The sequence below is a fragment of the Salvelinus sp. IW2-2015 genome, linkage group LG37 (genome assembly GCF_002910315.2).
Source record: "Salvelinus sp. IW2-2015 linkage group LG37, ASM291031v2, whole genome shotgun sequence".
NCBI classification, from domain to species: domain Eukaryota; kingdom Metazoa; phylum Chordata; class Actinopteri; order Salmoniformes; family Salmonidae; genus Salvelinus; species Salvelinus sp. IW2-2015.
The window spans coordinates 15,314,493-15,330,816 of record NC_036876.1 but is presented as its reverse complement, the minus strand read 5'-3'; the positions used below and the strand labels follow the sequence as shown (position 1 = coordinate 15,330,816).

General features: G+C 41.9%; 2 protein-coding genes and 1 long non-coding RNA gene across 4 annotated transcripts in view; all 3 read left to right on the top strand.

Annotated features, from left to right (window-relative positions):
* LOC111960087 (uncharacterized protein KIAA0232) overlaps positions 1-3,447 on the top strand; it is a 38,310-nt gene extending 34,863 nt beyond the window's left edge. For both annotated transcript variants that reach the window (XM_023981992.3, XM_023981993.3), the window contains exon 8: positions 119-3,447. In XM_023981992.3, coding sequence (XP_023837760.1) covers positions 119-135 — 17 coding nt within the window. In that variant the 3' untranslated portion in view covers positions 136-3,447. The remainder of the gene's footprint in view (positions 1-118) is intronic.
* The window catches only part of LOC139023852 (uncharacterized), a 278,919-nt gene that overhangs the window by 159,803 nt on the left and 102,792 nt on the right, over positions 1-16,324 (top strand). The window lies entirely within an intron of this gene.
* Positions 4,168-16,324, top strand: part of tbc1d14 (TBC1 domain family, member 14) — a 79,209-nt gene continuing 67,052 nt past the window's right edge. The window contains exons 1-3 of the mRNA XM_023982221.2: positions 4,168-4,190; positions 4,552-4,705; positions 9,856-10,636. Of these exons, the coding sequence (XP_023837989.1) occupies positions 4,663-4,705; positions 9,856-10,636 (824 nt within the window). The 5' untranslated portion in view covers positions 4,168-4,190; positions 4,552-4,662. The remainder of the gene's footprint in view (positions 4,191-4,551; positions 4,706-9,855; positions 10,637-16,324) is intronic.

Genomic DNA, 16,324 nt, shown 5'->3' with positions numbered 1-16,324 from the left:
GATCAAATACAAAACGTTTCTGTTTTGCTTTAAGCTGAGGCTAAATGAACAAATACCATGTGCACAAGCTCACTGTACTGGAGGCCATCTTTCTCACCCAATGTCTTTATTCCTGCAGGGAGCAGCAACATCTGATAACTCTAGCTCTGTGGAGTGTAAGCCTATTGTCGAGAGGATATAACCTCTTCTCGTTTGACTGCACCTCTACTAGCAGATATAGGGGAGACCTCAGGACCGGGAAACCAAAGGCTTCTGGACAGAGGAACCCCCCCACATCCCAACCCTGCTGATTTTCATTTACTAACTTGAATCATATGTAATCAACAACCACAACAAAAGAGTGAAAATATGAAAAAAAAAAAAAAATATGTTCTACATGTCTTTGTGATGCAAGATCTGAATACATGCATACATAGATTTTGCTTTAGTTGATTCTTCCAGACATGAATAATCTTCATTAGTCACAGTTAGATATAAGGGACTATCTTGTTTTTCCTTCCATCGGTTTTTCCAGCTTTCTTTTTGCTTTTAAACTAGGATACTGGTAGTTGTGGTGTCCAAATGGTTGTGCCTGTCCTACTAGTCTCACTCCTTCTTTTCTAGTGTAACTGCTACAATTTCCATGAACCGACTGTGATGTCGCTCTTCATAACGTAGTATGAAAGCACCGCGATTGCATCCTCTTTCTCTTTCTCCACCCCTATCATTCAGAAAGTGAAGGAAGAATGTGGCGATTTTTGAGTTGTGCAATAACTTAGAAGTTTTTTTCGGTAGCATGGGTGCCTTTCTGAATGTGGAAAGAGAAAGAATGTGTGCAGCTTTCCTCTGAAAAATCTGTATCAAAGATTCCRCCCCCCCCCCCCCAGAAGTGTGCAAAGTTGCTCTAAATTAGTATGATTTAGAAGGGTGGTTGTCAGTTTTTCAGAACCTTAGTAGTAGACGTAGGTAGTATGGTTTGTGAGGCAAAAAAAGTACATAACTTCCAAAAAAAAGTATTTATTGGAATTGAAACAAGAAAAATATTTAAAAACTGATGTTCAATGCAACAACAAAAAAAGAAAAAAAGCACGTTTGAGTTCAATTTGGGGAGTAATGGCCCTTTGCAAAAAATATTCAATTCCAGTCATCTCTACAGAGGCACCGATTTGGTGCAATCAAAATCAACTCCACAGTACAAACAATTGGTGCTATGAATTACTGTTGCAATTTCGATATTGTGAGCCGTGATCTGTAGATCCTGTAGTTTTGTTTTTTTGAGGCAGAGTGGAAGGATATTTTGGAGAGAAAAAAATAAGAGCAAAATAATTGACTGCTGATGGTTCTCACTTTATGTGGGCTTGGTTTTTATTTTAAGAACTAGTACGTTTTTATTTTAACTAGTAAGTTAACTGGCCTGTAATAACAATTGAAGTAAATAGTTACAGGTATTTGATTTAGATATTGTCATCAGGTGGCAACAAAATCAGACTGTAGTACAAGAATATAGTATCACTATGCTCATTGGACTGTAAAGTCTACAGCAGAAGCAGGATATTAAAGGCAATAAATAAAAAATGTATGCTGACACTACTTAACTGAAAAGTGTAATATAAAACAGAGGAAAAGGTGATCAACCAAAAGTAACATAATTCCACCGAAGTACAAAAATATTTCATTTTTATTTAGAGGTGTGTTTTACTTTCATTTTTGGTTTACAGAAGCCTGTATCCAGAAATGTCTCACTTTTTTATGTGTGCGTACGTGTGTCTGCATTGAACACGTACAGACATTGGTTCAAAATGACATTGTGTGCTAGAACTTTACCAAGAGAAATGCAAAACATATTTGTGCCCCAAACCCTCTAAGTGCACAAACTAAGTTTAATTCGAGGCCCTAAGATGTTGGATCGATTGTTTTTGTGACCTGTGCATTGACTATTAAATCCTGAGTTAACTCACATCTTTAGACTAAATGCATTGTGCGTTGTGCATATCTTTATATCCCTGCAGGGGGTTATTTCAGGTGTTTGTTCCCCTCCTTCCCTTTCAAAATATTAGTCCATATACCGTTTTTTGGGGGGCAAGAACTGGGTGAATGTTTTCACCCTCAGAAGACTTAGGAATTGAAGCACAGGCAACAAATGTTTGTGACCATGCCTCAATGTACTCTTGGGATGCATTCGTTGTGCAGTCCAAAATATGTCTGCCAACAACATGTGCACAAACGGGTTTAAATGCACTGTCACAAGGCACAGTGTGTCTCCATTGTGAGCACTGTCATTGATCCTAGGTTTTTACTATTCATAGACCTCTTAATGGACAGTGGTATCTTGAGTTGGTTTGGCAAAGTCAATAGCAAACTGTTTCAATTTGCCAGGGTCTCAGTGTCTGCCCCATAATTTGATGTTTGTTCTTCACTTGTGTTAAATCGATCGAAACGTGAATGAAAGACTGCTCAGAAAACGTCAGGCTGCTTTCAATTCTTTATTTTATTTAGACAGTTGTCAGTCACTCAGGAATACTTAAATACTAAACATTTGTTTTTAAAGTAGGTGCAAAACAATGTGGCAGTGCATCAGTACTTTCATTCAAGCATTAATTTATTACTGAAACTTTATTTGAGCAAAAAATTGACAGGTGTTTATTAATCCCAAGATTTGTACAGAGTTAATTGTACAGCACTTAGTTTTAGAGCTAACTTTTGAAGCTGGCCGAGCAATTTAGATTGCATAAGTAATGTGAGGATGACCTTTTCATGGTCCTCGGTCATATGCAATATCTTGGCGCATGTAAACTTAAACATTTAAGTGTATGTGGAGGAAATTCACTGTTCATTTAGCATGAAAAGTTATTTTTGAGTGAGGGAGAGCTGAAAAAAATAAAGACCCAACCGTTATGGAGTGTCTTTCAAATAAGAGCAGCATGCCAACATCACACGTCATCTCTAAGTGGAATAAATAAAACAAAACAGGTTTTAATTATATAAAATAAGTACAGGTGAGGGTAAAGAAGTGATAATAAAAATAGAAAAATTGTGAGTGTGGATTTGAGACTGAGTCACAAAGCACTTAAATAGATGCATTTCCTTAACTCCCATGTATTTTCCTTTTATGTTCTTCCATGGTAAGGTTTTGTTTATATATTGAGAAGAAAAAAGTTTGGTGAGAAAATGCATCAAGTGAGAGTATGCATTTGAAACTACATTGAAAAGGTTTAACAAATTGAGTTTTGATTGTACTGTGGTCTGAAGAACATAGCATATCCAGCACTGAAAACCAGACTTTTCCTTGTCTCTTCATTTCCACTAGATGACACCCTCCCATCCCAGCTCATCCCATACCTTACTCCCTCATCCTTCTCCCAACTGTGTCAAGTGGTTGTATTGTTCTAATTTCATGTACACCCCGAGTAAATAATTGTTTTCATTGTGGAGTTTTTTTAACATCTAATAAAGGTATAAACCAAATCACCTCCGGTTCTGTTCATGTCTTATTTGCACCATGTTCGCTGTACTTAAGGATGCATTGCCATGAGTTCAGTGTTATAATTAATGGGCATAATAGTTGTAGAGAGTATCAATATAGAGAATTTGATATCAGTGTAAAGATACACTTTCACAAGGAGGCAGTATAATGCAGAAATTAGTCTCCTTCCTGGCTCCACATTGAAACCAGAGGGCAGATACGATCTGCTACATACATACAATAGTCCTAATAAATAGTACAGCCTTGTCACCTGTATATGGTCAAATATTTTGAAACTACTTTTATTTGCTCTTGAATTGCTGGACTGAACTATACACTTTTTACATTATTTGGTCATAGGAAAGTGATTATGACTTTAAATTCTGCATATGTGGAGATTGAGTGAAAATAATGGAAAACCCCACATTGCATTACAGCAGCTAAGTGTCACAATATAAATGCATAGAACACCATCTGTTTTCATTGTCATCTGGCGTCCTAGTTTAACATCTAACAAGGACTCAATTTACCATAAGGTTCAACTTACCATAAGGTTCCTGGACAAGTTGACCACATTGAAACTCTTGTCCTGTTTGTGATGGGGACATTGGATGGAGACAATGAGACGATTATTCACGCCTTGGCGGCTGACAGGTGAATTCATCGACGCTGTCGTTTTCTTGGCTCGATTACATTGCGCTCAATTCGGTAAGTTTATTTTAAAATGGCTGCGGAAGCACCGAGACAGGTATGTTATTACAAAGACTGGATAAACTTACCTAGTGTCTTTTTATAGAATTTGAACCAATCCAGATTGTGTAGTTATTTAATGCTCTGTTGTAACATTTGAGCAACACTATCGGCTTGAATAAAGGAAAGGGGAAGCGTATAGAACTGACGTAGCGTATCATTTGAGACGTTGGTAATCGCGTGAGCGAGTCGTTTGCCAAGTTGACATGATTGGCATTTGTGGCACTTTTAAGCCACCAAAATGACACATTCGTACGGCTCGTACTTTTACCTATCACTGCTGAATGACACGTGTGTGTGTGTCAATGAGTCCTAAAAGCGTACTTAACAGACACTTTCCTCTGTAAACAAACACCAAGCTATGCTTAGAGCGGAGGTGAGGATAAGTAAGTTGCAGCAACGTATCATCATGGACCGATCGAGGAGCCGACAGCAACCGGCCCCGTCGACAGCCCACCTGTAGCATCAACATGGCACATTCCACGGAGGGGACCAAAAACCGGAGAGGAAGTGGTAGGTAGACTGTCGTTTTTGGCATTTGATTTATGCTAGTAGTGGAGCTGGAGCAACAGGTGGATGATATGTAAATCAGTAGGCTATTTATTCATAATGACATTATTGCCTATGGCACAATGCTGCACTGGCAATGAAAGTGCAGTAGCAAATGATTAGAAACTCATAGTGATTGCCACTCCTTGACACTCAATGGTGATGTATTGAACTTAATCAATTGTGGTTGGAAGAAGCTAATCGTGTTTTCCTCTAGTGACAGTCTAACTCAACAGTAGCGGTGCGTGGTTAAAATCACTGAGGAAGCCAAGCCAGTGAAGAAGCCATATTACAACCTATGTTACGATAATTGCGTTGTTGGCTCTATAACCCATTCGTTCATATGCCAGGGTGATATGCAATAAGCCGTGACAACAAAAAAGAGAACAGTCACACAATGGCGGAATCAATTCAACTACACATATGTTTGTTTCATCACAACTGGAGACCAACATCTGTCCGGTGAACTCCACAGAGAAGATATTGCATGTAACAAACAGTTATATGACCTGCAACATGGTCAAGCAAGTTCATGTTTTCAACAGTTTATTAACAACTATTGATTTAGAACCACAGATTTATCACAAGTCAGCACAAAGACAACAGGAGTACTGCACTGCCCCTACTATTTCAGCACCATTTCAACTTAAACATTTTAAACATAATCAAATCAACAAGGCTACACTTAGTTTAATACACTGGAAACAAACTGAAAGATACCGAAAACAATTTAGTCCAATCAATGTTGCTAAATATCATGTGGCTGTACATGGTACTGATTTCTGTGTGTGTGTGCGCATGCATGCACAGAGGTGATTCTTTTTTTTTCTTTTTTTTGACTTTTTGACTACTTGTAAACTACTTGAATGCTAATGCCATCCTCTTTTGTGTTGGCAAACTGTCTATGGCTCTGTCATACAGTACGTTTTTAGTTTTTGTTGTCGTAGGCTAGCAAGCATTTTAGCTCGGTAGCCTAACTTCATCGCATGGGCAACAATGAACCAGCTAAGTTAGCTAGCTAGTTAATGTGAGCCTAAAAGGGCTAGGCTACATATTGAACTTCAATCGTCTCAGGCCAATGGCACAACATTCATTAATGGTTAGATCAGAACTGGTGTCATAATCATTGGCCTGTACAGAGAATTAAGTCAAAACCACAAGCCAAATCCCCATCTCCATCCATGGCTTAGGAAAGGCCTGATTTAGCATGCTAGCTACTGCAGGACATCAACACAAGCAGACCAGAAACAAAGATGACATTTTGCTTAAAATGTGATTTGATTGGTGTGAAGCCAAATCCAAACTAGCCACCCTTGGGGGGGGGGATTTTGCTGAACCAGGACAACCCAAAGTTGAGCTCAGTTCAACGCTGATTGGCAATTTCTTTATAATTGTTTTATCAAGGGAGGCCAAATGCTTGCTGATAATCAATCAAATGCTATGGCAGCAACATGTCATACTATTTCAGTCCAGACAGCATAAGATAAATAGGCTACACATAGTTCGACAGAGGGGCGCTGTTTCCCTCACTCTGATTATTTATCCACTGAGATTCAGCCACTGGCGAATTTACTGAAAAATATAAAAACACAAAGAGACGAAAGATACATTATTTTGTATATACAGTACCAGTCAAACGTTTGGACACACCTACTCATTCCAGGATTGTTTAAAAATGTGTACTATTTTCTACATTGTAGAATAATAGTGAAGACATCAGAACTATGAAATAACACATGGAATCATGTAGAAACCCAAAAAAGTAGCCACACATTGCCTTGAAGACAGCTTTGCACACTCTTGGGTATTCTCTCAACCAGCTTTGAGGAAGTCACCTGGAATGCATTTCAATTAACAGGTGTGCCTTGTTCAAAGTTAATTAGTGGAATTAATTTCCTTCTAAATGCGTTTGAGACAATCAGTTGGGTTGTGAGAAGGTAGGGGTGGTATACAGAAAATGGCCCTATTTGACAAAAGACCAAGTCCAAATTATGACAAGAACAGCTCAAATAAGCAAAGAGAAACGACAGTCCATCTTTACTTTAAGACATGAGGGTCAGTCACTATGGAACATTTCAAGAAGTTTGAAAGTTTCTTCAAAGGCAGTCGCAAAAACCATCAAGCGCTATGATGAAACTGGCTCTCATGAGGACCGCCACAGGAAAGGAAGACCCAGAGTTACCTCTGCTGCAGAGGATACGTTCATTAGAGTTACCAGCCTCAGAAATTTCAGCCCAAATAAAGGCTTCCCAGAGTTCAAGTAACAGACACATCTCATCTACTGTTCAGAGGAGACTGTGTGAATCAGGCCTTCATGGTCAAATTGCTACAAAGAAACCACTACTAAAGGACACCAATAAGAAGAAGAGACTTGCTTGGGCCAAGAAACACGAGCAATGGACATTAGACCGGTGGAAATCTGTCCTTTGGTCTGAATTTGAGATTTTTGGTTCCAACCACTGTGTCTTTGTGAGACGCAGAGTAGGTGAACAGATGATCTCCGCATGTGTGGTTCCCACCATGAAGCATGGAGTAGGAGGTGTGGGGTTGCTTTGCTGGTGACACTGTCAATTATTTATTTTGAATTAAATAATACCACAGCATTCTGCAGTGATACGCCATCCCTTCTGGTTTGCGCTTATTACCCAATACATCTCCAGGCTGTGTAAGGGCTATTTGAGTGATGGAGTGTTGCATCAGATGACCTGGCCTCCACAATCACCTGACCTCAACCCAATTGAGATGGTTTGGGATGAGTTGGACCGCAGAGTGAAGAAAAAGCAGCCAACAAGTGCCCAGCAAATGTGGGAACTCCTTCAAGACTGTTGGAAAAGCATTCCAGGTGAAGCTGGTTGAGAGAATAGCACGTGTGTAAAGCTGTCATCAAGGCAAAGGGTGGCTACTTTGAAGCATRTCAAATGTAAAATATATTTAGATTAGTTTACCACTTTTGGTTACTACATGATTCCATATGTGTTATTTCATAGTTTTGATGTCTTCACTATTCTACAATGTAGAAAATAGTACAAATAAAGAAAAACCCCTTGAATGAGTAGGTGTTTACAATCTTTTGACTGGTACTGTATATATTATTTTATTGGTAAAATATTTGGGGATATCCCCTGGCATCCATGAATACACACCACTGTAACGCAACATGAGTTTCTAGTCATTACATCTCCAGCAATAATGAGAACAATGCAATTTTGCACTAGGTATGAGTGTCCAGGGTGTGTTGAGAGGTGTGATGCAGGATTCACACTTGTCAAAGTGAACAGGCCTAGACTCATTCCGCTCCACTCAGTCTTCAGTCTGTGTCCAGCATTGTCATCTTCAGTTCAGTCGCGTTGTCTGTATTATGCGTACACGGAATCCCTTTTACGCTGGTACGTTTTGTTATTACACCATTTTGTTCTCTCTCTTTCTCTCTAGTAGAGGTGCTTTGATATATCACAGAGAGGAAGTGTATCATCTAGTCTTTATTAGCTTAAGCATTGTTGTTTGTGTAGCCTAGTCGTTGATAGTGGTCTTCTCTATGCAATGTGAAATGTGTCCATGCCTTTCCCGCGACGCTAAACCAAACACAGGAAACAGACTCGGCTTGTACTACTTTCAGGAACTATGGCAATCATTCACATACCGACCAGGAGTAGAAATTGCCAAACGCATGACATCTTAACAAAAATACTACTGTGAGGAGATGAAGACAAAATGCAGTGTCATTTCAGCTTCTTACCAAATACAGATTACGCTTGACATGTTATTTTAATTCCTATAAAAATGTTTTACCACTCGTCCGACTCAGTGGTTTCCAGGCTGGGAGACAAACCACTATCACAACAAATGATAGCATCGGTTGCCATGACAACATTGATTKATTTTCTTTCTGCCAGGTGTGAGGTTTAGATATTAAAAGAAGCATGTGCTTCATTAGCACAGTGACAACCTGTCTGTCGATCTCGCTCTGCTTTCTTCTGTCTCTCCCCGCTCCTTGTTTCCAGCCTGTCTTGGGGCCAAGTCCAACTGAGACTCACATGACAAACTCTTGATCAGGTTAAAGCTGACCGGGGCTTTAGGTCAGTTTAGTCAGTGGGAAACTGCTATCATTAAGGAATTTTATTCAGTTCTCAATCATATGTACAGTCAGTAGCCTATTGTTTTTGTCAGATAATCTTTATTTTCTCATACTATGTTTTTCCCTTTTTCTTGTAGCGCTTGGTGACAAGTATTGTGCCAGGGTCACTATATCTATCACCCCCCCACCCGGCGGCAGTATAGTGTCTCTTCCAGTTCTGCTCAGGAGACGTTAAACTTGTGGGAATCTTTTATCACAGTTTCCTTCAGATCCACACAATGACGCTGACTGCACTCTGCCGCTTTACACTGTACTTTTAGTTTTACTGTGGTAGAAAATAGGTTTTTAGAAGCTTGTCAATCCAATTTTTAAAGCACTTTCAAAGCAATTTCTCCCAATTTAACATAATTTCCCTCATCTTCTAATTCAGATTCCCCTGAATTATAAAATGGGGGGAGTGTCTGACACATCTCTCTCCGAGGAGTCTTCTCTCCTGGACCTCAACAGTAAGACCCCCTTGTTGCCTAGACTCCGATGTACAGTCTTCGCTTATTTGTTGCTGTCCAGGCAGGAACACAGTACAGGAGGTCCGTTCAGATTTCAGGCTGCGTTTTGGGTTTCAGTTTCAGCCTGGTTACTGGCCGGATCCTCTTTCACTTCCCTGCATGTTTCTGCTCCATTGTTACTGTTATTTGATGGCCTGGCCAATGGGGAGGTGAGTTCTGAGTCAGTGATTTGTCAGCAGAGAACCTAATCTCTGTCCTAGTCCTACTTTTCCTCAGTAGTTAGGTTCCCGGAGCATGACTTTCTTGCTCTGCTGACCTGTCAAACCAAAGTTGGTCCAATGAATTAAACTGTATGCTAATGTTGTTTGAAAAACGTCACGCCGAAGGACAATATGAATGGAATTTTTAAATGTCTATATGCGAAAACATTTGTGCCTGGCCATTTAGAGGCCATCCAGACAACCATCACTCTACTGTAGGAGACTCTCGTCCCTATAACAGCTCTGTTTCAATTAATTCCTTGTTCGTTCCAGGTGCGGCTGGAGGAACCATAATGAAGAATGGCATGGTCAGCATAGACCCGGTTTCCACAGCACAACCAAGCCCAGACCTCCACAACCACCATGAGCACAACAAGCCCCCCCTCACCCAGCACTCCCTACCCAGTTATAAGGCCTCCGCCCTGCACTACGGCAGCCCCCAGCGGGGCCATGATGAGCAGGACTGCAACAGCCTGGCCTCCCAGGACTCTGGCATCCCCACCCTGGAGATCAACCACCCCGAGCACATCCACGCCCACCCACACCCAGGAGAGAGTGGCCTTACCCTGGGGTCGAACCATCACGACCAGGGCCCCGCTACCCTCTCTCTGGACCAGTTTGGAGACAGCGCTGGCCTCCGCAAGTCCTCCACCTTCCCCCGCAGCAGCTTCGACTTGGTGCGCCTCTTCAGCCCCGCCCCCAGGTCCAGCGCTGGTGTGGGAGTCATCGCGATGGGGATGAGTGGCGTGGGAGGCAGAGCCCTGAACCGCAGCGACGACATCTCGGTGTGCAGCGTGTCCAGTCTGAGCACGGAGCTCTCTGCCACGCTGTCGGCGTCCAACGAGGACATCCTGGACTTCATGGTCACCTCCGACTCCAGCGCCATCGTCACCATGGAGACCGACGATGGCGGCAGCGCCCACTTCTCAGACGTGGCGCTGTCGTTGTCGCCAGGCGGCGATATCGGCGGGGGTCTGCGGAGACACATGGATCCGGGGGCAGAGGATGAGGGCAAGCCCAAGATGCTGGGGCCACTGGCTAGCTTCTTCAACAGGTAAGATTACATCTGTCTACACAGTGAAGGTTATCACTATGTGATCTTGAGTCTTTTTTGGTCAGTGTGCGTAAACCAATTTTCAACGCAAATCCCGCATTGACATAGTGCACTGTTTTTAGAAAGAAATTTGAGTTACACATGACAGATGTAGATAGGATTCAGTGCTTACAGTAAACACATGCCATATATTTTCTGTACAGCTATACCACATTATTGAAAAACATTGCTCAAGCTTACTGTGCAAACTTCAAAAAGCTCACTCACACCTCTCCACACACGCAGAGTTGGGTACCGTCAACTTGCCTGCCCTGTGTACAGTATAGTCTAGGCCAGGGGTGTCTCACATTTAGCTCCCTGCGCTAGCCTATATCCCCAGTAACCTTATTGGTACCCTTGCACAATCTCGGTAATCAAACAGTCACCAGTTATGTTTGAGTGCATGTAGTTGCTCGTGTGTGCGGTACGTTTGGATGAAGACCTGCCAACATGCACGCATTTTGCGTACCAACTACGCAATTCTCTGTCCGTGTAGGAGATTCGACTTAAAAGTACGCAGAAATAAATAGGGCCTGATTTTAATTTTTTTATATATAATTTTTTTATGTATTTTTTTATTTTTACAACATTTTAATAAAAAATAAATCCACTGAGTAAATCTAACATCCCGACTCTCGAGCTGCAGCAACACACAGACATGTACGGAGTTTGTGTCAACGGACATGGAGATGAATACATCATTATTCGACGTAGCTACCCGGTGTCTGCCCCTCCCGTTTGTTGTGATGCTGAGTTTCCTGACTGTCAGCTGTACGTGAACACATGGACAAATCCCCTTTCGACTCCAAGTGTTGTGGAAAGGTAAACACCAATTGTTTCAAGATAACGTTAGCCAACATAAGATGGACATTCAGTGGGCTCTAAAGTGCCAGCAGTTCACATGCATTTGCTTTTGAAAGAAATTAAATGCAAATATGAAAAATAACTGGTCGCATTTGTTCGAGTGTATACATTTAATTCTGCTTCCCATTAGTTGTATTTTCCACGTAACATTACGAGGATCACGCAACTTGATAGACTGTAACAGTAATTATGATCCACGTTACACAAAGCATTACATACATATACAGTGGGGAGAACAAGTATTTGATACACTGCCGATTTTGCAGGTTTTCCTACTTACAAAGCATGTAGAGGTCTGTAATTTTTATCATAGGTACACTTCAACTGTGAGAGACTGAATCTAAAACAAAAATCCAGGAAATCACATTGTATGATTTTTAAGGAAATTATTTGCATTTTATTGCATGACATAAGTATTTGATCACCTACCAACCAGTAAGAATTCCGGCTCTCACAGATCTGTTAGTTTTTCTTTAAGAAGCCCTCCTGTTCTCCACTCATTACCTGTATTAACTGCACCTGTTTGAACTCGTTACCTGTATAAAAGACACCTGTCCACACACTCAATCAAACAGACTCCAACCTCTCCACAAATGGCCAAGACCAGAGAGCTGTGTAAGGACATCAGGGATAAAATTGTAGACCTGCACAAGGCTGGGATGGGCTACAGGACAATAGGCAAGCAGCTTGGTGAGAAGGCAACAACTGTTGGCGCAATTATTAGAAAATGGAAGAAGTTGAAGTTGACGGTCAATCACCCTCGGTCTGGCTCCATGCAAGATCTCACCTCGTGGGGATCAATGATCATGAGGAAGGTGAGGGATCAGCCCAGAACTACACGGCAGGACCTGGTCAATGACCTGAAGAGAGCTGGGACCACAGTCTCAAAGAAAACCATTAGTAACACACTACGCCGTCATGGATTAAATCCTGCAGCGCACGCAAGGTCCCCCTGCTCAAGCCAGCGCATGTCCAGGCCCGTCTGAAGTTTGCCAATGACCATCTGGATGATCCAGAGGAGGAATGGGAGAAGGTCATGTGGTCTGATGAGACAAAAATAGAGCTTTTTGGTCTAAACTCCACTCGCCGTGTTTGGAGGAAGAAGAAGGATGAGTACAACCCCAAGAACACCATCCCAACCGTGAAGCATGGAGGTGGAAACATCATTCTTTGGGGATGCTTTTCTGCAAAGGGGACAGGACGACTGCACCGTATTGAGGGGAGGATGGATGGGGCCATGTATCGCGAGATCTTGGCCAACAACCTCCTTCCTCATAGGCATTGAATGGTCGTGGGTCTTCCAGCAAGACAACGACCAAACAACAGCAGCAACTAAGATGCTTGTAAGAGCATCTCAAGGTCTTGAGTGCCTAGCAGTCTCCAGACTGAACCCAATAGAAAATCTTGGAGGGAGTGAAAGTCCGTATTGCCAGACGCCCGAACCTGAAGGATCTGGAGAAGGTCTGTATGGAGGAGTGGGCCAAAATCCCTGCTGCAGTGTGTGCAAACCTGGTCAAGAATACAGGAAACGTATGACTCTGTAATTGCAAACAAAGGTTTCTGTACCAAATATTAAGTTCTGCTTTTCTGATGTATCAAATACTTATGTCATGCAATAAATGCAAATTAATTACTTAAAAATTATACAATGTGATTTCTTGGATTTTTGTTTTTTGATTCCGTCTCTCACAGTTGGGAAGTGTACCTATGATAAAAATTACAGACCTCTACATGCGTTGTAAGTAGGAAAACCTGCAAAATCGGCAGTGTATCAAATACTTGTTCTCCCCACTGTGTGTGTATATATATATATATATATATATATATATAATCAAAAATAAATATAAACATCTTGGCATTAAATGGAGTCGGGAGTTTAGAAGTCTGCGTGATGAAGAATGAATAAGTGTCCGGTGTTAGCTATAGAGGCAATGCTTCTAAAATGTCTTTGCACTAGATTTGAGATTGTATGCGCTGCAAAAGAAATCCAATATGCACCTTTTACATAGACTGAAACACCGGACTCTTCTAGCGAACAGCGTTCAGATTCCCTTTGCGGTAGCCTACTTAAGCGTTATTTTTTTTTTGTTTTTTGTGTTGATTAGGAACCGTGTCAATAAACCAATACTTGTGTGCTGGCCCTAGTGATTGGCCCTGTTTGAGAGGTGACAAGCGTTCCTTTACTATAGAGACTAAACTTGGGCATGTGTTAAGAAAAACGTTATAGATAATTATCTCCATATCTCCAATTATCTCTGTGCTAATTCCACAAAACACGTATTTCATATGTTCTGTACTTATCAGTATGAATATTTTATTTATGTTTTGTAAATACATTTTTAGAGGACTGAACTGAACTCGGTGTGATTCATAATGTTTGTCTAAGCGCATGTGCGCATGAAAAAAAGTAAGCGTACAGTAGGTCCCATGCAATAAGAAAATTAGCGGGTAATTTTGCAAATGATTGTTATTGCAGCTAGTCAGTAAAGCTATGTCAGATGGTGAGAGTGAGGAGACTGCGGGAAACAGACAGAGCAGCAGTAACCCCGACCCGCAAAAAAAGCAGAGTACACACGCCTCAGAAGTTCCATTCCTAAATGGAACGCTGTCAGTAAAGTATTCCAACCTTATATAGACTTGATTTGGTACAATTCTATAATTGTGATCCGACTCACAAACAGCGCTCGCACGAGCGTGGGGGGAGACCCCAATTTGGCACATGCTATGCACACGAGTTGAATCTCCAATTTGCCACGTGCGTCTGCTACTCTAAAAAGTTGGACGGGGTTGGCACGTCTGAGTGTGTATGTTTTGGCTTCGTGTATTTCGGGATCTTAGAGGGGACGTTATAGTTTCCTCTGTAGTAAAACCCACACACCTTCTCACACGTCATCCTGTGATACCATCTTTTGACACAGAGACACACAAAAAGTGCATATACACACCAGGGTTTCTGTGATTTTAATTGGACATCTGAGAAATTTACTGGTGTTGATGATTCGTTACTAGAGAAATGAGACCAAGTCAAGACGCTGGACAGGGTGGATCGGTATATAGTAAGACAGTTTATTCGGATGTAAAGATATCTGAGCAAAGCGTGCTGCACGGCCCCTATTCGTCTAGTTCTTAGAGAACTATCGGAAGAAGAGACCCGAAACATATTGCGCAGTTCAAGTTATACAGTAAATGACGTAGGTAGATTCTTGTAGTTCGTTCTCCTGACTGGTCGCGGTAAGTGGAGGCCCGTTCCCTCCACGCTGGTGCCCATGCCTCATTGGTTCCTGGCACTGTTCTTTGTTCCTGGAAACCCAGCCTAAAGCAAGGGTGTGTGTGTGTGTGTGTGTGCATGTGCGTGTGCGTGTGCGTGCTCGTATAATGGCATTCCTCCCTTATCAGTGGTAATAAAAGGTCTGAGTCAGCCATTCTCCCCTACGTGGGGGAGTGAGGTTTGTATCTGTTACGGGCAGATGGTGTTTAACTGTGGGGTGTAGCAAGATATTTGCAACAAAGTCTGCTTTAATAAGGAAGGCATTATTATAGCTGTAGTAACCTGGTATATTTATGTTTGGCGTGCGACGCGGGAGGTGAGACTCAAGTGAACGGTGGAAGATTCTGAAGGCTTGATTCCCTGGATACGGGTAGGACAAATTATTGACTGTGTGAGGGGAGAAACAATCGTAAAAGATGGCTTTGGCAACAATAGGCTCGCTACCACCATTTGATCCTAAAAATCAGGAATGGGAGGAGTACTGTGAAATAATGGAACATTTCTTTGCTGCTAATGAAATAACTGATGCCGCTAAACAGAAATCCATACTCATAAGCGTTGTCGGTGCACAGACGTACAGCTTAATGAGAAACCTGTTGAGCCCAGATAAACCAGGAGAAAAGTCATTCATAGATTTAGTCGAACTATTAAAAAATCACTTCAAACCCAGTGAGATAGTACAAAGATTCAAGTTTGATTCACGCATGAGAAAACCTATCGAATCAGTGGGGGAATATGTGGCTGAGTTGAGAAAACTAGCATTGGACTGTAACTATGGGAATACATTATCGCAAATGCTACGCGATCGGCTGGTGTGTGGGATTAATGATGACAGGATACAAATACGATTGTTATCAGAGCCTAATCTCACGTTTGAGAATGCACTCAAACTGGCCCAGGCCATGGAGTCCGCAAATAGAAATGCACTGGATTTGCAGACAAGGGGCGCAACTGCGTGCCATACAGTAAAAGAGAGCAACGCTGAGCGCGTAGAATTTCAAAGAACAGAAAGCCGTGGTGCAGCAGCCAATAGAGACTGTTATCGTTGCAAAGGCACACACGCAGCAGTTGACTGTAAATTCAAACACGYAAAGTGTTATGCATGTGGGATAATAGGCCACATTGCGAGGGTGTGCCGCAATAAAAAAAAGCCACGGGCTGCAGAAAAGAAGACTGACAGAACTGAATACCTCCAGACGCTCTAGCTACCGCTCTAATCAAGTGATAGAAAGTGAAAGTGAGTGCGCAGACGCAGAGCAAGCATTCTCAATGTACAGTGTACAGGGGGCYAATATGAAGAAGGTGGAGCCTTTCATTGTGGAAATGGGAATAAATGGATTGAAGGTACCGTTTGAACTAGACACAGGATGTAGTGTCACTCTAATGAACAGGTCCCAATTCTATAAGAAGTGGAAAACCGTGGAAGTGCCTAAACTGAGAGACACCCCCATTAAACTCAAAACGTACACAGGGGAGAAGATCACTGTGATTGGAGTTGCGGATGTTCAAGTGGAATA